This window comes from Heterodontus francisci, chromosome 26 (assembly GCF_036365525.1).
Source record: "Heterodontus francisci isolate sHetFra1 chromosome 26, sHetFra1.hap1, whole genome shotgun sequence".
Taxonomy (NCBI): Eukaryota; Metazoa; Chordata; class Chondrichthyes; order Heterodontiformes; family Heterodontidae; genus Heterodontus; species Heterodontus francisci.
In genome coordinates, this window is record NC_090396.1 from 60,099,679 (window position 1) to 60,126,707 (window position 27,029).

Consider the following 27,029-nt stretch of genomic DNA (forward strand, 5'->3'; position numbering starts at 1 on the left):
AGCAAATCTGATGCAGTGCAACCATCTGACACACCCCTTCTGATCTCACTGTCTTCTGCCCCACAGTCCCCAGCACCTCACAGTCAACTTTCCATCCCTCTCTCAGACACCCATTTCTCGTCTTTTACTCTTGTCATACCATTTTTCATAAAAGGCCACTTAGTGGCTGGACAATGAAGTCTTGAAATAAGATTTATGGTTCATAAACATTGAACTGAAATATGACAATGTAACACAGTGGTAATACCCAAATGATTGCATTTGTATAACTACACATCCTTTCTCCCTTTTGCTGTTATTTCTGGGAGTTGCATTCCCTGTGGCATCAGCAGAGGTAGAGGCAGCCTACATGCTTCTCTCCTTTGACTGCTGAGATGCTCATGGCCAATGTCTTCTGGGTCTTGGAGCCTGTGACAGCCCCACCAAAGGCTGCCTACCTGCTCCTGTACAGTGGTAGACTCAGCCATTGGGATAGGAGGCAGCATATGGAGCTCTGAATGAGGCAGGACAAGGTGAGAGGAATGGGAGCATTTTGAGCAGAATCCCCACATCCATGTAATGAAAACAGAAAGTGATGGAAATACTCAGCAGGTCTGGCAGCATCTGTGGAGAGAGATATTGAGTAAACGTTTCAGGTCTGTGATCTTTCATCAGAACTGGCAAAGGTTAGAAATGTAATGGGCTTTGAGCAAGTGAAAGTGGGGGGTGGGGTGGGGTGGGGTGGGGGGAAGAAGAACAAAAGGGAAAGAGACAAATGGGAATCCTGTCAAGAGAGATCAGAACTTATTCAAGATAGACATTCCTTGAAGAGAAGCAGTAGTGAATGAAACAATAAAAGCAAAATACTGCGGATGCTGCAAATCTGAAATAAAAACAGAAAGTCATAGAGTCATTCACGGCACAGAAGGAGGCCATTCGGCCCATCAAGTCCATGCCCACTCTCCACGGAGCTGTGCAGTCAGTCCACTCCCCCGCTTGATCCCCATAGCCCTGCAAATCTATTTCTCTCAGGTGGCCATCCAACTTCTTCTTGAAGTCATTAACTGTCTTTGCTTCCACCACCCTTGTGGACAGAGAGTTCCAGTCATTACCACCTGCTGCGCAAAAAAAAGTGCTTCCTCATATTCCCCATGCATCTTTTACCCAAAACCTTCAATCTATGTTTCCTAGTCCTTGTACCATTTGTTGATGGGAACAGCTTTTCCTTGTCTAACTTACCTAAGCCTATCATAATCTTGTACAGATCTATTAAATGTCCCCTCAATCTCCTTTGTTCTAAGGAGAACAAACCCAGCTTTTCCAATTGAATCTTATAACAAAAATTCTCCATCCTTGGAACCATTCTGGTAAATCTCCTCTGCACCCTCTCACGGACCTTCACATCCTTCCTGAAGTGTGGTGACCACAACTGGATGCAATACTCCTGTTTGGGCCTAGATAGAGCTTTATAAAGGTTCAGCATAACTTTCCTCCTTTTGTACTCAATACCTCCATTTATGAATCTCAAGATCCCATAGGCTTTACTAACCACTCTCAATATGTCCTTCCACCTTCAAAGATCGATGCACATGCACTCCCAGATCCCTCTGTTCCTGCACGCTGTTTAAAACTGTACCATTAACTATATATTGCCTCTCCCTATTCCTTCTGCCAAAATGCATCACCTCACATTGTCAGTATTAAATTCCATCTGCCACCTCTCCGCCCATTCTATATATGTCCCGTTTTAGATGGTTCATATCATTCGCCCTGTTTGTCACACCGCCAAGTTTGGTGTCATCAGCAAATTTTGAGATTCTACTCTGTATTCCAAGATCCAAGTCATTTATATATATCAAAAAAAGCAGTAGTCCCAGCACTGACCCATGGGGAACACCACTGTCTACCAGTCTGAAAAGCAACCATTTACAACTCGCTGAAAATACTGTGAGGTGCTGATGGTTTTAAAAAGAGTTTGCTGTCTCATCACTCCACATGTCGCAGCATATTATTAAAGTTTTCCCACCCAACTGGAAAACAGCCAAATTAACTCTCTAGTAACCCCCAGAATAAAACAGACCAAACCAGGTATCTTTAGACAACAACAAATTAACTATTTTTTCTTTTTTTTTTCTTTGGCCTCCTTATCTCGAGAGACAATTCGTAAGTGCCTGGAGGTGGTCAGTGGTGTGTGGAGCAGCGCCTGGAGTGGCTATAAAGGCCAATTCAAGAATGACAGGCTCTTCCACAGGTGCTGCAGAAAAATGTGTTTGTCGGGGCTGTTACACAGTTGGCTCTCCCCTTGCGCCTCCGTCTTTTTTCCTGCCATCTGCTAAGTCTCTTCGACTCGCCACACTTTAGCCCCGCCTTTATGGCTGCCCGCCAGCTCTGGCGAATGCTGGCAACTGACTCCCACGACTTGTGATCAATGTCACAGGACTTTATGTCGCGTTTGCAGACGTCTTTAAAGCGGAGACATGGACGGCCGGTGGGTCTGATACCAGTGGCGAGCTCGCTGTACAATGTGTCTTTGGGGATCCTGCCATCTTCCATGCGGCTCACATGGCCAAGCCATCTCAAGCGCCGCTGACTCAGTAGTGTGTATAAGCTGGGGATGTTGGCCGCCTCGAGGACTTCTGTGTTGGAGATACGGTCCTGCCACCAGATGCCAAGTATTCTCCGGAGGCAGCGAAGATGGAATGAATTGAGACGTCGCTCTTGGCTGACATACGTTGTCCAGGCCTCGCTGCCATAGAGCAAGGTACTGAGGACACAGGCTTGATACACTCGGACTTTTGTGTTCCGTGTCAGTGTGCCATTTTCCCACACTCTCTTGGCCAGTCTGGACATAGCAGTGGAAGCCTTTCCCATGCGCTTGTTGATTTCTGCATCTAGAGACAGGTTACTGGTGATAGTTGAGCCTAGGTAGGTGAACTCTTGAACCACTTCCAGAGCGTGGTCGCCAATATTGATGGATGGAGCATTTCTGATGTCCTGTCCCATGATGTTCGTTTTCTTGAGGCTGATGGTTAGGCCAAATTCATTGCAGGCAGCCGCAAACCTGTCGATGAGACTCTGCAGGCACTCTTCAGTGTGAGATGTTAAAGCAGCATCGTCAGCAAAGAGGAGTTCCCTGATGAGGACTTTCCGTACTTTGGACTTCGCTCTTAGATGGGCAAGGTTGAACAACCTGCCCCCTGATCTTGTGTGGAGGAAAATTCCTTCTTCAGAGGACTTGAACGCATGTGAAAGCAGCAGGGAGAAGAAAATCCCAAAAAGTGTGGGTGCGAGAACACAGCCCTGTTTCACGCCACTCAGGATAGGAAAGGGGTCTGATGAGGAGCCACCATGTTGAATTGTGCCTTTCATATTGTCATGGAATGAGGTGATGATACTTAGTAGCTTTGGTGGACATCCAATCTTTCCTAGTAGTCTGAAGAGACCACGTCTGCTGACGAGGTCAAAGGCTTTGGTGAGATCAATGAAAGCAATGTAGAGGGGCATCTGTTGTTTGCGGCATTTCTCTTGTATCTGACGAAGGGAGAACATCATGTCAACGGTCGATCGCTCTGCACAATATTAGAACTAAATATTAAACACGATTAAAATAAACCTATGTTTAATGACCTTATAACTTCTTATTTTACCTAACTACCTCATTCACACACCTACACACAAATCATGGTTAACTGGTTTCTTTTAAAAAATTATCTTCTAAAAATTAGCTGTTTCTTAAGAATAAATAAATAACTGGGCTATGAGTCTTTGTGGGTTACGTTCCTGATGGGGGTGAGATATCCTAATGTGAAAATAATCAAATGCCACTCAAAGTCTCCAGGCGGATTTGATGAAATAGTCTCTTCATAGATAGGTATTCAAAACGCTTCAGTTGCAGCAGGCATCAAACAGTTCTTTCAACGATGAGCAAGGCAATAGGTCTACTTGAATTTTAAAACTGGCAGTCTCTCAGTTGAGACTTCACTTCAACAATACAAAGGGTCTCCAAAGGAATTTTTCCTCCTTAGGCAATTAACTTGGCCTGTAGCTCCTTGTGGAATTATTTTCTGAGAGAAAAAGACAGATCTTTTCTTCAGTAGCACGCTTCACTGGTGAGTGTCTCGAAACTGGTTTCAGCTGGTTTTTACAAAATGCAGCTGGCACACTGTGCCTCAGAAATCCAAAAGCTTCTCTTTCTGTCTTAAAGGTGCACTGTTTGTTTCAAACAGAGGAGAAAATAAATACAATTCCGTAACATCGGGGTGAAGATTTGAAACCATGCAGGCCTGGTTTTCCATTTTTTCTGGTTCACTGAAAAAAAAACTCTGAAGGTTCAGGAAGATGGATACGTTGTTGCAGACATCTCCTGTTTTATCTTAGTCACAGTTCAATGGTGAAAACTTGATTCGATTTTGCAGGTAGGGAGCTCGAGACCAATTCCAGTCTCTGCCTACATGTAGTTTTAAAAATGGTGACCTTAGGCAGGGTCCTTCCTCTTCGCTGAAATCGATGGAATTTTTGTACCAATAACTGAATTAAAACTGATGCTGATTTCGCTCTGATTGTTCCAGAATGCGCTGCCATCCCTGGTCACAATCCTTTCTCCTGATTGGTCAGTTTGAATCCGGGCTGCTTTGGTGTGCCTCGTTTGTTTGGATTTGTTTCATAAGTTCATTATATAGTTCATGATTTCTCCTTGCGTGAGCATGTCACAATTGATAGTTCCATGGCACCATTACTGAGACTAGCTTTCAATTCCAGATTTTTTCATGAATTTATTGATTTTTTTTTAATCAATTGAAGTTAAATTCCACCAGCTACCGTGGTGGAATTTGAACCTGTGCTCTGGGCCTCTGGATTACTAGTTCAATGACTTTGCCATGAGGCTACTGTCTTCCCTCATGGTAGAGTTAGGGATAAGGCTTGCCATGAAATTACATATTGTGGTGGAATATAATTCTGCTGCTGATGGTCCACAGTGCCTCATGGATGCTCAGTTTTGAGCTTCTTATGAAGGTGCTTCCATTATGAATAATTTTTGAGGACTTGTGTTTAAAAGACTGTGAGGAGATGCTGAACTTGTTTTTTTAAAAAGTAATTGGAAGGACACTTAGAAACAAACACTTACGGAAAGAGGCAATGAAGTTAAATTAACCTGAGGAGCCTTGCTGGCTATTGGAGTTGTTTACAGAGAAGTCACATGTCTGGGTTTATGGCTCAGGAGTTTTGGTTTCATTTTTGGATATTGTTTGAGTTCAGTTGCGGTGTAATCTTGCTTTGAATACTGAAGCTTCAACAATCAGGAGCAGGTTGTTAGAGTCACAGAAACAGGCCCTTTGGCAAATCGTGTCTGTGTCGGCCATCAAGCACCTATCTGTTCGAATCCCATTTTCCAGCACTTGGCCCATAGCCATGTATACTATGTCGTTTCAAGTGCTCATCTAAATACTTCTTAACTGTTCTGACGGTTCCTGCTTCTACCACCCCTTCAGGCAGTGTGTTCCAGATTCCAACCACCTTCTGGGTGAAAAAAAATGTCCTCAAATCCGCTCTGAACCTCCTGCCCCTTACCTTAAGTCTATGCCCCCTGGTTATTGACCCCTCCGCTAAGGGAAAAAGTCTCTTCCTATCTCTGCCCCTCATAATTTTGTGTATCTCAATCATGTCCCCCCTCTGCTTCAAGGAAAATAACCCTAGCCTATCCAGTCTCTCTTCATAGCTGAAATGCTGCAGCCCAGGCAACATCCTGGTGAATCTTCTCTGCACTCTCTCCAGTGCAATCACATCCTTCCTATAGTGTGGCAACCTGAACTGTACACAGAACTCCAGCTGTGGCTTAACTAGCATTTTATTCAGCTCCATCGTAACCTCCCTGCTCTTATATTCTATGCTTCAGCTACTAAAGACAAGTATCCCATCTACCTTCCTAACCACCTTAACTACCTGTGCTGCTGCCTTCAGTGATCTATTGACACGTACACCAAGGTCCCTCTGACCCTCTGTAGTTCCTAGGGTCCTACCACCCATTGTAAATTCCCTTGCCTTGTTAGTCCTCCAAAAATGCATCACCTCACACTTCTCAGCATTAAATTCCATTTGCCACTGTCTGCCCATCTTACCAGCCCATCTATACCTTCCTGTAATCTAAGGCTTTCCTATTCTATTCTATTTCTATTTATGACAACACCAATTTTCATGTCATCTGCGAACTTACTAATCATACCTCCTATATTCACGTCTAAATCATTAATATACACTACAAACAGCAAGGGTCCCAGCACCAATCCCTGCGGTACACCACTGGTCACAGGCTTCCAATTGCAAAAACAACCCTCAACCATCACCCTCTGCCTCCTGCCACTAAGCCAATTTTAGATCCAATTTGCCAAATTGCCATGGTTGCCATGGGCTCTTACCTTCTTAACCAATCTCCAATGCGGGACCTTATCAAATGTCTTACTGAAGTCCAAGTAGACTACATCAACTGCTTTACCCTCATCTACACATCTAGTCACCTCCTCGAAAAATTCAATCAAGTTTGTTAGACATGATCTCCCCCTGACAAAGCCATGCTGACTATCCTTAATTAATCCCTGCCTCTCCATGTGGAGATTAATCCTGTCCCTCAGAATTTTTTCCAATAGTTTCCCTGCAACTGATGTTAGCCTCACCAGCCTGTAATTACCTGTTATCGCTGCTACCCTTCTTGAATAATGGTACCACATTTGCTGTCCTCCAGTCCTCTGGCACCTGTCCTGTGGCCAGAGAGGATTTGAAAATTTGTGTCCTAGCCCCTGCTATCTCCTCCCTTGCCACATCTAACAGCCTGGGATACATCTCATCTGGGCCTGGGGATTTATCCACTTTTAAGCCCGCTATCATGCCCACCTGCCCCCATTGAATAAGAAACCCAGAAGTGGGAAACTGAGCCACTGAAAACCCTATTGCTCAAACTTGCTGATATGCTGCCAGTCAGCCCTGCTGTGAGCGGGCCAGAATGTTAAAATATATGCGTTACTGTTTTGTCATGGACCTCCTTCCCACTCCATGTATTGGTCCCCTATGTTAGTTAACCTTAATTTATTTTCCAAAAATTCCTCTGGCCTTTCCAAGTTAACCATCAGTGCTGCCTTAATGTTCTGCTCAGGTGAATTCCTTAAGAGTCTATATTATCCCTGATTGATGGATTAAGCAGCTGTAATTTAGCATCATTCATATTGACCCCCCAGAACACTACCTGTTCAGCAATGAAACTATCATAACCTTGAGTAAAATATAGCTTTCACAGATGCAAATCCATGTGGAAAAATCTGAATACGTCTCTATTCTGTCTTGTATATTGAGAAAAAAAAGATGCTAAATTCTGATTTGATATTCTCAGATGTCACTGTAATGGGCAATTGTTGGAAATGAATCATATAAATTCATTGCGAATCATCAGCCTCTATTTATTTTAAAGGCTATAACTTGGATATGCCAAAAGATGATATATTCAGTTTCTGGTGATCCAATTGAGGCACAACTAACTCAGCTTTGACTGAGATATGAACCTGGGACCTTAATGTCTCCAGCCATGCCTCAGCCCATCTGCTGCTGAAATCCCCATCCATGCATTTGTTACCTCTGGCCTTGGTATGCCAATGTTTTGCTGGCTGGCCTCCCATCTTCCACCTCTCTAAGTTTATGCTTATCCAAAACTCTGCCTATGTCCTAACTGACATCAAATCCTGTCCACTCAACACCCCTGTGCTTAGTACCCTAAATTGGATCGCAGCCCACCAGTGCCCCTCACCCTAATGTTCACATTCCTTCATGCCTTGTTCCTCTCTGTAATCTCCTCCAGCCCTATAACCCTCCAACAACTCTGCATTCCTTCAATTCCAGCCTCTCGTGCACCCTCCACTTCCTTTGCTACACCATTGGCAGTCATGCTTTTAGCTGTCTAATCCCTAAACTCTGGAATTCTCTCTAATCCTCTCCAACCCCTCTTTAAGTTGCTTCTTAAAACCTACCTGGCTCGTTGTTAATTTTTGTCTGATTTTCCTCCTGTGAAGCACCTTGGGATGTTTTAATATGTTAAAGACCTTCCCTCCAAAATAAGGTCAGAATGTGGGGATGTTTGCTGATGATTACACAGTGTTCAGTGCCATTCACCACTCCTCAGATACTGAAGCAGTCCATGTTTACATGCAGCAAGACCTGGACACCATTCAGGCTTTTGCTGATAAGTGGCAAGTAACATTTATGCCATACAAGTGCCTGGCAATGACCATCTCCAACAAAAGAGAATTTAACCATCTCCATTTGATATTCGATGGCACCATCACTGAATCATCCATTGTCAACATCCTGGGAGTTACCATTGATCAGAAACTTAACTGGACCAGCGTGTAAACACTGTGGCTACAAGAGGAGGTCAGAGGCTGGGAATACTGTGGCGAATAACTCATCTCCTGACTTCCCAAACCCTCTACAATGCACAAGTCAGGAGTGCGACTTTCCACTTGGCGGATAAGTGCAGCTGCAACAGCTCGACACCATCCAAGAAAAAACAGCCTGCTTGATCGGCAAGCCATCCACCACCTTAAACATTCACTCCCTCTGGCATTGGCACACACCATCCTGACTTGGAACTATATTGCCATTCCTTCAGTATCACTGGGTCAAAATCCTGGAGCTCCCTCCCTCAGCACTGTGGGTGTACCTACAGCAGATGGACTGCAGCAGTTCAAGAAGGCGGCTCACCACTACCTTCTCAAGGACAGTTAGTGATGGGCAATAAATGCTGGCCTTGCCAGCGACACTCACATCCCAAGAACGAATGGAAAAAATTGTAAGTTGTTATTGCTCATGCTGGCTCTATGAACTGAACTATTGGATGAATCACATGTAAACTCTTAAGCTAGAAGTGCCGTATGATTTCTTGTGGTTGGAGCTGATGACCTTTGAGTTACATTCACTCTATATGGAGGAAACATTTATTTAGAGAATAACTTTGTACTCTATTCATATTTAAACTTTTTTATTAGATATGTTTACAAGCATAATTCTTTATTGTTTTATTTGGATGCATTTTACATACAGAGCTTTGAAGAAGACTATGCAGTGTTTCAAAGCAAGATTGAAGATTTTGACAGAAGGTTGGGAATGATCATTTGCCAGGGATTTAGTGACTGTACAAGCATTATATCTAGTGTGAAGGTAAAACTGGATTATGAAAATTATTTTTGAGACTATGCAAAAAATTCAATTGCATGTTTGCTATTATAAATAATGTCATTTGATGATATGTACTTTTCCATGGTACATTGCTCCTTTATATAGTGCTGGTAAGAGGTACGCAACTTTTTAATGGTGCCAGCATTACCATTCTAAGCTCCTATGACAGCATGCAGATGAGAACTACATACATTTTGCTTGCTGTCCATCCTGGGCTGAGACAGTTCAGTATAGAAAATCTCCTTACTTGAGTGGATCTCAACCTGCCTGCATTTCTAGTTTCAGGTAATAACATGAAGGCCTGCAGCAACTTCAATATTGCCTGTAGAAAGAAACTGTGGAGTTCAAGACGTGCTTGGCTACAGTCTGGGGAGAAGCGGTGCACCTGTTTTCGTGAAGCTGTAGAAATCTTGGCCAGGATTTTCGAAGGCCGCTGAGGGCAGAAACTGAGGCAAGCCGGTGCATAATTTCACATGGCCTGCCAGTTTGCCAACACCATTCTGCTCCCTGGGCCCTTTTTTAGGAAGGCAGAGTCAGGGACGGAATGACTACCCATCCGCAAGAAACGGGTAGCCAATTAAGGAATTAAGGCCTCTCTCCCTTGCCGACTGGAATTTTCCAGTTGGCAGGCAGGCTCCAGACACCCACACAGCGCCTGAAACACGCCAGTTAAAAAAGGCGGTCTGCCGGCAGTCCCGGGGGTTGCATGTTTCATCATACTAGGGACCCACCTCCGACCTGTCTTGGCCATAGGGCCACATGGGTGGCCGCTATTGCCCTTCATGGTCATGGCCAAGCAGTTGAGGCCCTTTTTAAATTAAATGTTTTACCTTTTCAAAGCGTGCCTCAATTGTGAGGCGCCCTCTTTCTTTATCTCTGCAGGCATTGGCAGCTCTCACCTCGGACGACAGGGCTGCCTCCTGTTGGCCCTCCAGCCTCGGGAGCCTGTCCACCATCCGTAATTCGATGGCGAGCACAACCCCTGGCCACTAATTAGCCAAATAGCCAAAATTGATATTGGGTTACTGCTGCCAGCATGGTGCGGAATTGGAAATCGCATTCAACCCCAACGTTGGGGTCTGGACCGAAAACAGAAAATCCTGTCCCTTGTTGCAGCAAGTGGAGCTCAGGAGGGACTGCCTCGTTCATCAAAATTTCTGTTGGGTGAACAAGATGTTGGGTGAGCAAGACGGGGGATGGCAGATTTGATTAATGCACTTAACACTGTTCAGAGAACTTGGCCCCTGTAATCCAAGAAATAAATTTCACAAGGAGGAGCAACGTTGTCAACTGCGAAGCCAGCTGATATTTATTACTATTAATATCATGCAATGAACCATTTAAATTTTTTAAAAGTGGGTGGGTGATTTATCTAAGTGCTCGGCCCCTTTAATTTTTTTTGCATAGCTCGGCATGTGTGGTAACTTAAAGGGGTCAACTTGTGCATGGTCGATCATGAACTGTTCCTTTCTATCTCGCCATTTTTGTACTAAGCATTTCCCAATACTTCCCTTGCGCAATATCATCTCATTCAGTAGAAGACTGGACAGGACAGCTCATTGCCAAATTCTTTAGTGACCAGCACGTACATGCTGCAAGTTTCTATCTTCATAGTATTAACAGAGAACACCATAATACTATGCTATCAGTGGTCTTAAATTAATGCATATTTCTTCTTTGTAAGAAAAGGCAGCACATAACAAGAAGGAGCTGATAACTGTGGGGGGGGGGGGGGGGGGGAGGTCCAGCCACATTGCAAGAAAACAGGAATGAGACCTTGATGAAGCTGGAGGTGGCAAAGCAAGCTGTATATCCCACATCAGGAACTTTACACCATTTATACTTTCTTCACTCAAAATTCTATTCAGTTACACAGTCACTACCTTGATAGCATAGATCAGCAGTTTTATGCCAACTCTGGTGAAGGCTTATTGGCAATGAGCTACAATCAGAATTTATATTTTTTTGTAAGCATTTTCAACATTTACTGTTTTTGTTTCACGTTGTGTTTGACTGTCTAATTTTCTTAACACAAATATCACAGCTGATGACTGAAAGCTGGTTGGCTGCTGAGTGTCCATGAGACTCTCAGCTGTTTTGGATCCTCAGAACTGGAGTCATTAAGCATGTCCTCTTGTGCTCTAACACTTAATTTCACCACAGAAGACCAGTGCAGATCCACTCATTCTGGGAATTTAGAAAGCACATTCAGTGAGCCATTGAATACACGTGAGCACGTGTAGATAGATACAGGATGAGCAGGAAGCACCAGGCCAGAGAATCATGTCACATATGACCACAGCTGATGAGTGCAAGGATCCTGATTTTGGGATCAGTTTTAAAAGAGCTCTTTCAAAGAGCTGTCAGAAGAATAATGGGCCAAATGGCCTCCTTCTGCACTGTAAGATTCTATAATTCTTTTTAAAAAAAGGTTGCTTTAGGAGAACAAGAAATTACTGAAATTGTTGGGGAACCTGCCTTGGAGCCTTGAATGTTTAGTAGCTGTTGTGGAAGATTCGCTACCACATCTGTGGGTTTCTTATGCATAGCATAAAAGGTCTGCTATCAGCTTTGGAATGAGTGGCAGCCTCCGGGCCATCTGCAGCACAGCCCCTCATGACATTATTTAGAAGAGGAGCAGGGGAGTTATCCTTGGTGTCCTGGCCAATGTTTATCCCTCAATCCAAATCACAAAAGCAGATTATCTGGTCATTATCACATTGCTATTTGAGAGAACTTGCTGTGTGTCCATTTCCTGCATTGTTGCACTGACTATACTTCAAAAAGTACTTAATTAGCTGTAAAGTGCTTTATAACGACCTGAGACCCTGAAAGGTACTATATAAATGTAAGTGTTTCTTTCAAAATAGCTAATCAGCTGTTCCAATAAAAAGAGCAATTGACAGGTCTTTAAGAGTATCATTATTGTTGTGTGTCTGCTCATAATGAAGCAGGAGCATCTTGGAGTCATTCTCTCAGAATTAAAAAGTTAATTTAATATTAAAAGAGTCTCATGAACACTCAGCAGCCAACCAGCTCTCAGTCATCAGCTGTGATATTTGTGTAAAGAAGATTAGATAGTCAAACACATGAAACAAAAACAGTAAATGCTGAAAATACTCAACAGGTCTGGCAGCATCTGTGGAGAGAAGAGCAGAGTTAACCTGTCACGTCTGCACTAACTGTTAGGATGAGGAAGCAGTGTACCTAAATCTACTATTAGATTATTTAGAATAACATGTCTTCCTGCCTGGTGAAAGCCAGTCGTCTCTTGAATACATTAAATGTGTAAAAGTCATTAAACAGTAGATTATGCTAATTTAGATAAGGAAGATATCTCTCATGGTTCCCCTTATTCCATACAAATTTATGTACTGGCTCCAGAATTTCAGCAGTCTAGTAAGATGGTATCTATGTAGCGGGTATGGAATTTGCAGTACAGATTGCATGTGTTAGTTTTCCACTCCTTTTAAGTTCTGTTGTAAATTGGATGTAAGGGTGGGAGGAAGACATGCCTGCCATAGCAGGAGTCCAATCATACAAATGATAGATGTCCCCCTATTTAAATTTCACCTTTTTCATTCTAGGAACCACTGATCTAAGATATGCCACATTAAAACAAGTGAATTCCTTGGAACATCAGCTGAGGAATGCTTACACTGAATTCATAAAGGCAAATTGTTGTTTCACAGTCGTATTAGATAAAGTGAACATTCATCTTCATAATGTAAACACTGCTTTAAGACCAATCTGGATCCCAAGTACTAATGGTATTAAATTTTCCCATCTAACTCCATTGGCATAATTATTCACAATTCCTGGTGCAAACTCAGTGAGTTTAGCGATAATAGAATTGGAATTCTATCACTGGTAGAATTGGAAAATCGTGTTTAAGTAAAATTTAAAGAGGAAAAAATTGGATAAGGTATGGAAACAGGTGTGGGGATTGCAATGCACAATTAACCCACACCTGTTTATTACGATCCAGGCAGCATGCAACCTTTGTGCTGCCAGCTAATTTAAATGATAGTAGCATGCAATCCAGTGCTAAGTGCATTGCTGAGTGGCTGCACACCTCAGAAGGTGGCCGAAGCTCATGCGAGGCTAGCACCACTTAAAGCTATCCTGCCCTACTTAAAGTCAGCCTGTATCTCTTAAAGGGGAGGTGCAGTTTGACTACAGCAGGTGCTGCAAGTGGCTGGGAAAGACATTCTAAGCAGGAACAAGAGAGAAAATGGCACAACAAGGTGGAGAGCATGCTCCAGGGTTCTTTGATGCAGAATATGCACAGGAGGAGACAGGTCCTCTACCCTGAGGGGGCCAGGAGGCCCCTCAGACACTGAGAAGGCACTGTGAGCAGATAGCTATCACTGTCAGCACAAGCAGTCTAGCTCCAAGGACCTGGATGCAGTGCAAGAAGAAGTTTAGTGGCCCCACACGAGTGGTCAAGGTTAGTGAATGCATCTTCAAATGCCATATCCTTCCACAGTGCTCCATTCAACGACCCCCCCCCCCCACCCCGACTCACCTACCAGCATTCATTATCAAGCATGACTCATACCTAACATTCATAGTTTCATCTCACCCTCACACACTTAGCTGCAAGCCACACACCCACATCTCTCAGCTTGCTCACACTGCCTGCTACTCAACTATGACAGGAAGATCACTCAAACTCATTGCACTATACTCAATTGACACACTTCTTTCTCTTTTGCAGGACAAGGTGGCACATAACTGTAGGCAGCAACACCTAACCAGCGGGAGACTGGCACAGCTACTGGTCCTTACTCCACGGAAGAGGTGGTGCTGGATGTTATTGGTGCGGCCACAACTTAGACCATGGACAGTGGCAGGCCTGAAACCTTAGAAGATGGCAATATGATCCTACCTAATTTTGCCTTCTCAAATTTCACTTCCCCTCATCCCACAATCTGTTCTGATTTACAAAATGGCAGATGGTGTAAACATACACCTCTTGCTTACCCGCCCCCTCTTCCCTTACCACAGCCCTGCCCTTGATCCTTTTTCCTTTTAGATACCCAAGAATTTCATCCTGGTCAGTAAGGAGCAGGAGACTAATAATGGTGAAATACCATCACTTGATCTCACCCTCCACATATTCACACTGTGTGTTCTTTAGAGGGTAGCATAGAGGCAAGATCTACACGTGGTGAGTTACTAGGTATTAGTGACCGGCCACCAGGGCACGGGGAAAGGGTTGCTCTATTGCCCGTCTCACATGAGTTCTGCTAAAGAGGACTTGAACGAGGACATCGATGGGACAGTGTACAGAAAAGGGCTGGAGGGCATGCACAGTGAAATGCTTGGTGCATTGGTAGCCCTGCCAGAAAGTCTTCTGTCACTGTCAAGGACCATGGAGGAATACGGTATCCGCTTGACACAGGGCTTTGCGCAGAGCTTGGAAGTGGTGGCCAATTCCATGAGAACACTTGCAGACTCAATGATGATGCAGTATCTGATGGCTGATACCTCAGCTTCCATTGCAGCACAGGCAGAAGCCACCAAATGTCTCAGTGCTGCAGTGAAAGCTCAGATTGAAGTCATGTAATCTCAGCTTGTTGCCATGCAAGCACAGTTTGTTGCCATACATGCTCAGATGGCTGTCCTTCTGGCATTGAATATCCGTGCTCAAAGGGGCATGCAGGTTCTTGCGGCAGTCCAGCAATCTTCCCTCCAGCAGATTATTAGAATTGCTGAGGTGCTGCCCTGGGATAGTGGCAGTGGCTCCATGGAGTGTGAACTAGCTGTCCTCTCAGGTCGATAGTATCCACCACTGCCCCCTGCCAGCGAGCCCAGACTGCTGCTGCCCAGCCAGCAGCTGAGTCTTCTAGGGTCAGAGGTGCTCGAGGGCCTGCTGCATGGTCATCTGCAGTGCCCCCCTACGCCCCACTCCCCCCAGCTGAAGGTCAGCAGCCTTCCGCCAGCCTTGCTACAGCCAATTGGGTAACACTGTGTAGAAATACTAGGCCAAACAATGACATCTGCAAGACAGCTACTAAGAAAATTCACAAGGGTGATTAGTTGACTTTGGAATGGAATATTAAATAGTTTGCTTGATAAAGTTGGTTTAGAATAGTTGTTTTGTGGAGGCTTTTATTTCAATATTTTGGACAAAGGGGCGCTGTGAAATCAATGACAAAGGGAAGGTAAGAATGGTGATTTGGGGTTGTGTACTGTTGGATGACGTGATCATGGACAGCCCGGCTGCAAAGGGGATCTGTTAGTTACCTCCTCTCTTCCTCCTTCTCCTTCTCCTGCTCTTCCCTCCTTGATGACATGGCTCATGACTCTGGAGTCTGACCCACGCAGACATGGGCCACATGAAGACAGCGAAAGTCATGCTGCCACATGAAATGTGATAAAGCAAACCATTGGGGTTCTTAAACAACTCTTCCACTACCATGGACCGCCCTGGTGGAGCCCTGTAGTACTCAGCAGAGCACATGTCAGGATTTGTGTTGGTCTGCTGCATGTTGCACAACCTTACTATCATGCAGGCACATCCTTTGTCACCAGTTATATAGTGACCAGCTGCAGATGAAGAGGAGGCAACCAACTCAGTCCCTTTTTGGCTGGGTTGTCTGTGATCGACTCATCTGACTATGATATCTGTAAACCCTGTTGCGCCGTAATTCAGCATTCCTCTAGCTCATAGTCCCTTCTGCAACCAGTTCCAGCAATTGCTCCACTCAGCAGCATGTTTAGTGTTGTCTGCATGCAGGCATTGTGCAAATTAGCAACCATTCGAAGTTTAGCATGCGAAAATTACATATTGTTAATACCTGCTCCCTTTTTTGGGCCTGTTCCAATTCTACAGCCAATGGAATGAGGGTTATGTTCATGATGCACTCACACTCACTTCTGCTACCATCTCCAGCGGTTGCTGCAGCCAGAATGCACCTTCTCTTTAAGCATTGCAGGCAGGATTTAAGTCATGCAGGCTAACTTTAAGTGGTACTTGCATTGCACAAATTTGGTCCCCTGCTGAGGCTTGCAACCACTTAGCAACACATTTAACGCTGGCTGCATGCAGGTATTGGGCAAATCAGCAGCCAGCACAAAGTTTAATGTCTATAATCTGTAAAGTATCAACTAAAGAAGAATTGCAGCTTGTTGCTGTCATGTTTATCTTCATTGACTTAGTAACGTCATTAAACTTCTTTCTGCATTGAGTGGGATGCCACCTCCTTTCACATCGTTCCAGCTGCTGTATTGGCAGATCTTTTGCTTTCCGCACACACTTCCTAATTTTTATCAGAATACTATGTTTTCTCTTTACTTGTGTTGGAGCCATTAGCTCACCTGTTAGTTTCTGTTTAAGAACAGCCTGTGTTTAAATCCTGAAACTATGTCCTCAAAGCAACTTCCTCTGACCACCTCCTTATGAATTCTTCAGGCCTCCCAGTTACAGTGCACAAAGTACATGTGGATTCGCATCTTTATCCCACCACCCAGAAATATTAAAATGAGCTAACCTTGTTATTTCTAGTTGACATTGGGGCATTTGAGTGGCAGAAGTCCCATCCTGCTTCACTTCTTATGATAAATCACAGGACTCAAACTTTCAGGGCCACTAACTCTAATCAACCACTCTGCTAGATTGAAAAAAAATTTATTTTTATTTTTTAAAAGTTGCTTTCTTTCCCCTTTTAGTTCACCCTTTACCATGTGACCAAAGTGATTGCCAGGTGACATGTTCTGGCCTTGTTAACTAATTTTTTTCAATGGGTCTGTCAAATGCTATATTGGAAAGGAATGTCACGGTACTACTACGCTGTTTTTTTGATAGCTTTATAGCAGTCATCTTGATTGTTTCCTTCAATATTTGTACAGGGCATGTGCAAGGGGGAGTCACACTTTATGTTCATGTTGTTCAAAATGATGCTGTCAATGATCAGATGTGTTTCTTTGTTTCTATTAAACTATTTTATTCATCTTCACCATGGCCAATGATACATAAGAATATATTTGGAACAGATCTTTACATGACGACTATCAAACTGTTTCATATTGATTGATATGGGCTACAACAAGAAATTGCATCTATATAGCATTTTTAACATGTTTCTGGCAGGTGTAAGGGAGAAAATGGATACCGAACCAAAAAGATATTAAGAGCAATGACAAAAAGTTTAGCCAAAGTGATAGGTTTTAGGTAGATGTTTGGATGAGTTGAAGTTTGTGGATGTTTGAGGATAGGAAACATGCTAGGAAAACTTTGGAATGGTTGAGTCTGGAAGTGAGAATGACATGGATGAATGACAGATGGATGGAATTCTGGGGGGTTGGGGGGAGGTGGATGTTGTTACAGAGGTAAGACACTTGTTGATAATTTGATTTTTACAGTTTTTGATCTTCAATTACCATGCCTATTTTTAATAAATTATTATATTTTATATAAATTATAATCTTCTTTTGTTTCAGATGTTGAACATGTTTGGATTTTTCATTAAGCGCCCATTGATAAAAGAAGTGTTTCAGAAATACCCAATCCTAGTTGATATGGTTAATAGTGATTTAGATAATATCAAGTCAGTGTTTGATGCACACTTGATTGCGACTAAAGCTAGGGGTGGTTTTCCTACCATCAACAAGAATATGCCATATATAGCTGGTGAATTGAAATGGGCACAGGAAGTTAATGAAAGAATGGAAGCATCAATGAAGAGCTTCAAATCCATTGATCATTCGTAAGTATTTAAACTGCTGTGGTAAATTGTATATATAGAAGCAAATATTTGACTTGGACGATAAGCATAGAACAAGGGGACATGAGAGAACAGGCTTGAAGCTATACTAGAAATTAAATAAAACATTTTCCACTTCAGAATCTTGGCTATATGAAAGAGCTTCCTTGCAAAACTATTTGAGGCTAAGTCAATTAACTTTTAAAAACAACATGTATTTATATAGTGTCTTGACATTATAGAATAAAGTAAAGATGCTTCATAGGAATGTTATAAAGCAAGGTTTGACACTGAGCCACAAGGTGATATTAGGGCAGATGACCAAAAACCTGGTCGAAGAGGTTTTAAGGAGGAAGGAGAGGTTCAGAGGCGGCGAGGCTTAGGGAGGGAATTCCAGAGCTCAGGGCTTAGGCAGTTGAAGGCAGGGCCATCAATAGTGAAGCAATTAAAAATGGGGATGCTCATGAGGTCATAATTAGATGAACGCAGATTGAAGGTGGTCTGCAAAAAAAAACTTGACCCGAGCCCGACAGAGCCACATCCGACCTGAGCCTGACCTGGCCTGAGTCCTTCCATTTTTTCCCGCGCCCGACCCGACCCCACCGTCAGTTAACTTACCTTCTGTTTTTCACTTTGCTGCTGATCTGCACAAGCTTAAAAAAACTGTAACAAGACCACCTTTCTAGTCCAAAAATTAAATTAACAGTGGAGCTACTTACCTGTGATAGAGCATGTCCGACCTGAGCCTGAATGCCAGACCCAGAAGTGCAACCCGACCTGACCCGAACCCGACACATGTCATTGGGCCCCGTTAGGTTCGGGTCGGGAGGCCGGCCTTTAACGCAGATACCTTGGAAGATTGTGGGACCTAAGGCTGCAGTTATGGCTGCAGTAGGTGACAGATTTCAGTAACAACGCCATTAGTGAAGCAGAGGCAAATGACACATTTCCTTGCTGAGGTTCGGGTCGGAGAATTTCTTCCTAAAGACTCCCTGCAGAAATGACCTCCAGCTGAGATCTCTTCTGCCCTCTCCTTCTCCTTCCTCTTCCAGCAGCTTGTTATGCTCTGTCACCATTGCTCATTTTCCTTGTCATTCTGTAGTCCAAATGGGATGCACCCTTGTCTGGGAGCATCTGGTTTGTGCAGAATGCTTGAAGTCAGGATGAAGTTCTTCAGCACATGCTACACCACTCTCTTTAGACTTTAGCAACTTTAAACAACTCTCGAAGCCATCAAACTCTCTACAATTTCATGAAGAACCAGTAGAAATCAATCAACTTGAAAGTGGTTGATCGTCCCTTTAAATAGCACTGGTGGGCTGTCCTTCCTGCTGCTGAATGCACGTTCTGCTGTGCAAAGTTAAGAGAGGACATTAGATGGAGCATTAAGCTCCAAAATGGCAGTGTTGTCACCAAATCAGCATTACAAGCTGTGTGATGCCACCCTCTGCCTACTCTGCATACTTCTGTCAGATGCTCCTGGTGCGTGTGCTAATATCCTCACTAAAATTCTGTCCAGCGCAGTATGCACCAGAAGTTTACATGCCTGCTATGCCTATTTGGAGGCATAATGGCATTTGTAGTGCCAATAAATTGGGTGCTAAGGTGGCAACTTTTCAGCCAAAGAGTCCTGGGAATGTATGTCCACAAATCTTTGAAGATGGCAAGGCAAGTTGGGATAGCTATTGAAAAAGCATATGGGATCCTTGGCTTTATTAATAGAAGCATAGAATACAAAAGCAAGGAAGTTATGCTAAACCTTTATGAAACACTGGTTAGTTCCCAACTTTATATTGTTTTCAATTCTGGGCAGCATACTTTGGGAATGATGTTCAGGCCTCAGTGAGGGTGCAGAGGAGATTTGATAGAATGGTTCCATGATGAGGGACTGTGGATAGATTGTAGAAGCTAGAATTGTTCTCCTTAGAGCAGAGAAAGTTAATAAGTGTTAAGAAGCATGAAGGGTTTTGATGGAGTAAATAAGGAGAAACTGTTTCCATTGGCAGAAAGGTCAGTAACCAGAGGACACTAATTTAAGGTATTTGGCAAAAGAACCAGTGACGACATGAGGAAACATTTTTTACACAGTGAGTTATGATCTGAAATGCACTGACAGGGTGGTGGAAACAGATTCAATAGAAACTTTCAAAAGAGAAATAGATAAATCCTTAAAGGGATAAAAATACTGTGCTATGGGGAAGAAATTGGGTAATGGGACTAATTGGATAAATCTACCAAAGAGCTGGCTTATGCACGATGGACTGAATGGTTTCCCACTGCTGTATGATTCTGTGATTTTATATTTCTTTGAACTGCCCTCTCCCTCCACTGGGTGTCTCTACTTGATTCTGTCATGGAAGATGTTTTTGGCACCACTTAGAATTTTACCAATACGTACAAATACTCTCAATATTCTCATTCTCGAGTGGGTGATCCACCTCGGCCTCCTCCTGAGGTCCCCAGCATCAAATCAGCCAATTGGATTCACTCCAGGTGATATCAAGAAACAGCTGAAGGCACTGGATACTGCAACAGCTACAGGCCCTGACAACATTCCCACAATAGTACTGAAGACTTGTGCTCCAGAACTAGCCGTACCCCAAGCCAAGCTGTTCCAATACAGCTATGACACTGGCATCTACCAGGCAATGTGGAAAATTGCCCAAGTATGTCCTGTGCACAAAAAGTAGGACAAATCCGCCCTGGCTAATTATCGCCCCATCAGTCTACTCCCAATCATCAGCAAAGTGATGGAAGGGGTCGTCTACAGTGCTATCAAGTGGCACTTGCTCAGCAATAACCTGCTCACTGACGCTCAGTTTGGGTTTCACCAGGGCCACTCAGCTCCTGACCTCATTACAACCTTGGTCCAAACATGGACAAAAGAGCTGAACTCAAGAGGTGAGGTGAAAGTCACTGCCCTTGCCATATACGGTCAAATGCTGCCTTGATGTTATCAAGAAGCCCAAGCAAAACTGCAGTCATTGGGAATCAGGGGGAGCAACCTCTGCTGGTTGGAGTCATACCTAGCACAAAGGAAAATGCTTGTGGTTGTTGGAGGTCAATCTTCTCAGTGCCATGACATCATTGCAGGAGTTCCTCGGGGTAGTGTCCTAGGCCCAACCATCTTCAGCCACTTCATCAATGACCTTCTCTCCATCATTACGTCAGAAGTGGGGATGTTCACTGTCGGTTGCACAATGTTCAGCATGATTCGCAATTCCTCAGATACTGAAGCAGCCCATGTTCATATGCAGCAAGACCTGGACAACATCCAGGCTTGGGCTGATAAGTGGCAAGTAACATTTGTGCCACACAAGTGCCAGGCAATGACCATCTCCAACAAGAGAGAATCCAACCATCTCCCCTTGTCATTCAATGGCATTACCATCGCTGAATCCGCCACTATCAACATCCTGGGGGTCACCATTGACTAGAAGCTGAACTGGATCAGCCACATAAATGTTGTGGCTACAAGAGCAGGTCAGAGGCTAGGAATTCTTTGGCAAGCAAATCATCCCCTGTCTCCCAAATGTCTGTCCACCATCTACAAGGCACAAGTCAGGAGTGTGATGGAATACTCTCCACTTGCCCTGGATGGGTGCAGCTCTGACAAAACTCAAGCTTGACACCATCCGGGACAAAGCAGCCCGCTTGATTGGCACCCCATCCACTACCTTTAACATTCAATCTCTCCACCTCCAATGCACAGTGGCAGCAGTGTGTACCATATAAAAGATGTACTGCAGCAACTCACCAAGGCTCCTTCGACAGCACCTTCCAAACCCATGCCCTTCATCACCTAGAAGGACAAAGGCAGCAGATGCATGGGAACAGCACCACCTGCAAGTTCCCCTCCAAGCCACACACCATCCTGACTTGGAACTATATCATCGTTCCTTCACTGTCATTGGGTCAAAATCCTGGAACTCCTTTCCTAACAGCACTGTGGGTGCACCAACACCCCAAGGACTTCAGCGGTTCAATAAGGCAGCTCACCACCACCTTTTCAAGGGCAATTAGGATGGATAATAAATGCTGGCCTAGCCAGTGACGCCCACATACCCGAACGAATTAAAAATATGTTTAAGGTCAGAGTGATAACGTTTAAGACCATCTTTAGTCGGTCTTGAAGTCACATTTTATATTAATTTTCATTTCTTTTGGAGCAGTTATACATCAGATGATGAGGCTAAACTTGTTTCAAATAAATATGTGGAGATGAAGTCACTACTTCAAAAATTCTCAGAGCAAAAATATGCAGAGTGGGTTATGAAAGTGGACGAAGACTGCCGATTTAACTTAAATCAACCACTTCTAGTTCGTAATCCAACCACGAACCTCATCAGTGTCAGCTTTAGCAAAAAGGTTAGAACCTATTTTCTTTCATTATGTAATAGAATAGAAAGTTGAAGTGTTATGTGTTAAAGAAGCAAACTTCTTTAAGAATATGCTGCCATAGTACAAACCTTTTAAAAATTGTATTTTTTATGAGTTAATGATCTAGGAGCAGAGTGAATTGATGCCTGCTGCATATTGTCAAGGTTGCTATTTCACATGGTTACAAGAATAAGTATCATTCTTTCATGATTATATTCTATAAATGAAGGTAAGTATAGAACTAGAAAAATGAACAACTGTTGTAGAAATATCAGATGAATTCTTTTTAGTGGCTTTGAGCTTGGAAATCATGTTGTTTTTCATTATTTTTTTATTTTTTATGGACATAGCAGGCCAGCATTTGTTGCCTATGCCTAATTGCCCATTTACACCTCTTACTTCATGTGTTGGCTTTGGTTAATTTCCTTCACATTATTATTGTCAATTGTAAGTGTACATTGACCTTTTGAAAGAGTGGGAAAAAATTAAACTGGCTAAGTAATACATCACGGTTCTCCATTTCCTAGAATTTGTTGTATGTCAGTTTTAGCTTTTAATGTCTGTACGAACTGCAGGTAACCTTTACAGTCTGTTGACAGTGACAGCAAATGTCTTCCATTCAGCACAATATTTATGATGTGCATAATCACCAAACAAAAAGGCTTATCTTAAGGGGACTGGAATACCAAGGGGAGGAATTTATGCTTCAGTTGTATAGAACTTTGGAGTACCGAGTTCAGTTTTGGGCACCGCACCTTAAAAAGGACATATTGGACTTGGAGGGTCTGCAGTGCAGATTCACTGGAATGATACCAGTGCTAAAACGGTAGATTGCCTAAACCTGGCATATATTCCTTTGAGTACAGGAGATTGTAAATTGCAATGTAGTAGAAATTTGGATTTATCGCCCTCAAAAGGCTGTGGATGCTAGGACAACTGGAGCTTTCAATCTATGAGAATGATAGGTGTAGCAAGAGCTACAGAGCAAAGATAAGAAAATAGAATTGAGATGCAGATCAGCCATGAACTAATTTAATGATGGAGTGGGTCCAAACGGCTGAATGGCCTACTGCTCTCCTAATGTTCCTATGTTTTAATCTGCTATGACTTTTGGGAAATACATCTGCTTGGATTTTAACTGCCAGTGGGTTTCTGGCAAGAAATTATGCTGGAAAGTTAATTTTCTGACTGCCCATGGCAGATTTTCATGGGCAAATTTAAATACCGAAATGGGTGGGAAGTCGTCACTAAATTATGGAAGCTGACTGCCAATACTTTATACCATTGAAAATAGTCATCTCCGGCATTATATTTGTCATTCTGTAAAGTCCCAGGATATTGCGTAAGTAAGTAATGCAATTATAAATGACGTACCATAGTTCCCTGGGATGCTTTCATAAAGGGTTCCTCAAATAGGCATTATGCCTCTCTTTAGTATATGCAAGGAGCCTAATGCTTGTTTAAGGAACCTGCTAAGGATGCCTGAATATTGCCTGAGCCAATATCACATCTAATGTATTTCAGGTGACATTGATGCAAGGGATATAACCCTGTAAATTGCAATATTTTGCACCTGAGAAACTTGCAAAATGAGGTAAAAATTAAGACTTTTTAGGTAGCTTAAAGAACATAGAATCATAGAATGATACAAACTGAGGTGAGGAACGAGGAGCAGGAAGCCAACGAAGATGATACTCTCAGCATAGGTGTACCACCGAGGAATAAGCTACCGCGAGATGTCAGAGCACCAGTGCTGGAGAAGGCTTTGCCTATCCAGGGCTACAATCCCTATGGCAATCACCAACAAACAAAAAGAATCAAATCCACTGAGTGACCCCAATTTAGGAAATCTAAAACCAAATGGACAAGATTGCACTTTTATAAATTTTACTTTAACACGCAAACCAAAATCAACAAAATTAAACATGAACTGACAGTTAAATCACAATCGATACATATAGTTTAGTTTAGAGATACAGCACTGAAACAGGCCCTTCGGCCCTCTGAGTCTGTGCCGACCATTTACCACCCATATATATACTAATCCTACACTAATCCCATATTCCTACCGCATCCCCACCTGTCCCTATATTTCCCTACCACCTACCTATACTAGGGGCAATTTATAACGGCCAATTTACCTACCAACCTGCAAGTCTTTTGGCTTGTGGGAGGAAACACCCGGAGAAAACCCACGCAGACACAGGGAGAACTTGCAAACTCCACACAGGCAGTACCCAGAATTGAACCCGGGTCGCTGGAGCTGTGAGGCTGCAGTGCTAACCACTGCGCCACTGTGCTGCCCTTAAAGTTTATACGTTAACTATCAGATGCAATAAGATGGTTCTTACAGGTCTGCAAGTTTGCGCTGAACAGTACCAAAGTCCTTTAATTAGATATTCAGATTCCATCTCCCCAAAATGCAAACACCGGCTTCCACTTGATGGCAGTTTCTCTGCAATCCGAACCTTACCTACGTTGTGTCCACCAAAACTGCACACCCACCAGGAACTTCTGTGGTCTTGCTCACAACAGTCCTGGTGGTGTAGCTTCACTGGTCCTGCTTTATGTAACTCATTAAGGCACCAGAAACAACTGTAGCAACTCTTTATGTTCCAAAGGGTAGCTCTCAGAAAACAGGTTCAGTTCAGCAGCTCTGGGAAATTTTTAAAACACCCAGCTTTGCAGCTTTTGCAGTCTCTTTAAACAACCACTCTCCCTGCTTTTCAACTGGCTTCTTGTGAAAAACAAAACACGCAGCCTTTTTTCTGACTTAACACTGTAGAGTTTTCTTGAAACTGAAACTTAACCTCCCAGTCTCATGTCCTTGGTTAAAAAACACTGTTTGTTTTTCAGTCACAGTACTGTTTGTTTGCCTAACCTGGGTTTGACTTCTGACCTGGAAACCCCCAGCCCCTAATCAGGGACCATCTCAAAAACATAAACACAAGCTGTACTGATTCACACTTCCCTCCTTGGGGAAAAAGAATGCCTTACTGTTTTAAAGTCTTCTTTCAGACAGTGCAAAAACATACAATAAATTCTTAATATAAACATTTTTAACAAATAACTTATTGTATACTGTACAGGCAATATTTTCACATTTGAGAGCTTTCTTTCACTCTTACACCCTTTCATAAACTCTGGTCAGAGCATCAGCAATTATATTGCTTTCCCCTGCAACATGTAAAATTTTCAGGGTAAATGGCTGTAACAATAAGCTGCAGTGAAATAATCTGAGATTCTTTGTTCTGAACTTTTCCAGAAACACAAGTGGATTGTGATCTGTATAAAACAACATTTCTTTCATTATTGGTTACATGTACCTGAAACTGTTGTAAAGCCAGTACAAGACTTAAAGCTTTTTTTTCCGATGGACAAGTACTTTGATGTTTATTGAGCTTCCTAGAAAGTAGCTAACGGGCTGTTCCATGCCAGCATCATCATCTTGGAGCAGTATTACCTCTATGTCACTGGCGTCAATAGCCTCTTTGAATGTTTGTTAAAATCTGGGGCTGCAAAAGCTGGTTCTTTTATTAAAATGGCCTTTTACTTCTCAAATGCTGTTTGGCATGACTCTGACCATTTGAACTTCACATTCTTCTTTAATAGATGAGTCAATGGGGTGACTACTGTGCTGAAATTAGGGACAAATTTCCTGTAGATCCCACACATACCCAGAAATCGTAACACTTCTTTGTCTTGGGTTCAGGAAAATCTATTATCGCCTGAACCTTGGCTTCTCATGGTAATACTTGACCTTGACCCACGATATGTCCTAAATAAGTAACTTTAACCTTGGTGAAGTCGCTCTTTGCCAGGTTTACAACAATGTTAGCTTTGACCAGCTTGTCAAATAGAGTTCTTAAATGTCGGACATGATCACTCCCACGTGTCGCAGTAAACCAAAAGTCATCAATGCATATAATAGAATTACTCAATTCAGCAGTTACCTGATTGGTCAATCTTTGGTTTGTGGCTGCTGCATTTTTCATACCAAATAACATGACTTTACACTGAAAAGACCATCCAGTTTCACAAAAGCAGATATTTCTTTGGCTTGGCCAGAGAAGGGGACTTGCCAGTATCCTATAAGTAAATCAATCTTACGAACATAGGCCAAGTTCCCCACCTTATCAATACAGTTCTCTAGCCTTGGTTTTGATAGGGGTCCATCTTAGTTACTGTATTAACCTTTCGTTAATGTTTACAGAATCTTTGAGAACTGTCTGGCTTTGGTAGTAAAGCAACAGGAGAACACCAACTACTTTAACTCGGTTCGATTATATCATTATTTAACATGTACTGAACATTTTCTCTGACTTTGGCCAATTTACTGGGATTTAGTCTGTAGGGTTTTTGCTGGTTTAACTTCCCCTACATCAACCTCATGAATTGCAAGAGAAGTACAACCTGGCTTAACTGCACCTACTGGCTTATACTCCCTCTATAGGTCAGCAATGTCTTTCCTCTGTTGCTCAGGTAGGTTTTATAGAACCTCATCCAGACCCGCCAACACCTCTGTGTTCGCCAGCTTCACTGCAGGAGGTTCAATCTGGGAACACACTGTCTCAGACTCATCATCTGGTTTATCATGTGCACCAGTATCACTATCTACATTCATCTACTGGCTGACTGTGCTCACCATCATATTACCACTTCAGCATATTCACATGACACACCGTTTGGCTTTTCCGTCTGTATGAGGTATTAACCAAAGAGTTCACCTCACTGAGTTTTCTT

General features: G+C 43.0%; 1 protein-coding gene across 1 annotated transcript in view; it reads left to right on the forward strand.

Moving 5' to 3' along the window:
* The window catches only part of LOC137384384 (dynein axonemal heavy chain 17-like), a 1,056,876-nt gene that overhangs the window by 148,207 nt on the left and 881,640 nt on the right, over nucleotides 1–27,029 (forward strand). Inside the window, exons 11-13 of the mRNA XM_068058353.1 lie at nucleotides 9,061–9,177; nucleotides 17,644–17,909; nucleotides 22,079–22,274. Of these exons, the coding sequence (XP_067914454.1) occupies nucleotides 9,061–9,177; nucleotides 17,644–17,909; nucleotides 22,079–22,274 (579 nt within the window). The remainder of the gene's footprint in view (nucleotides 1–9,060; nucleotides 9,178–17,643; nucleotides 17,910–22,078; nucleotides 22,275–27,029) is intronic.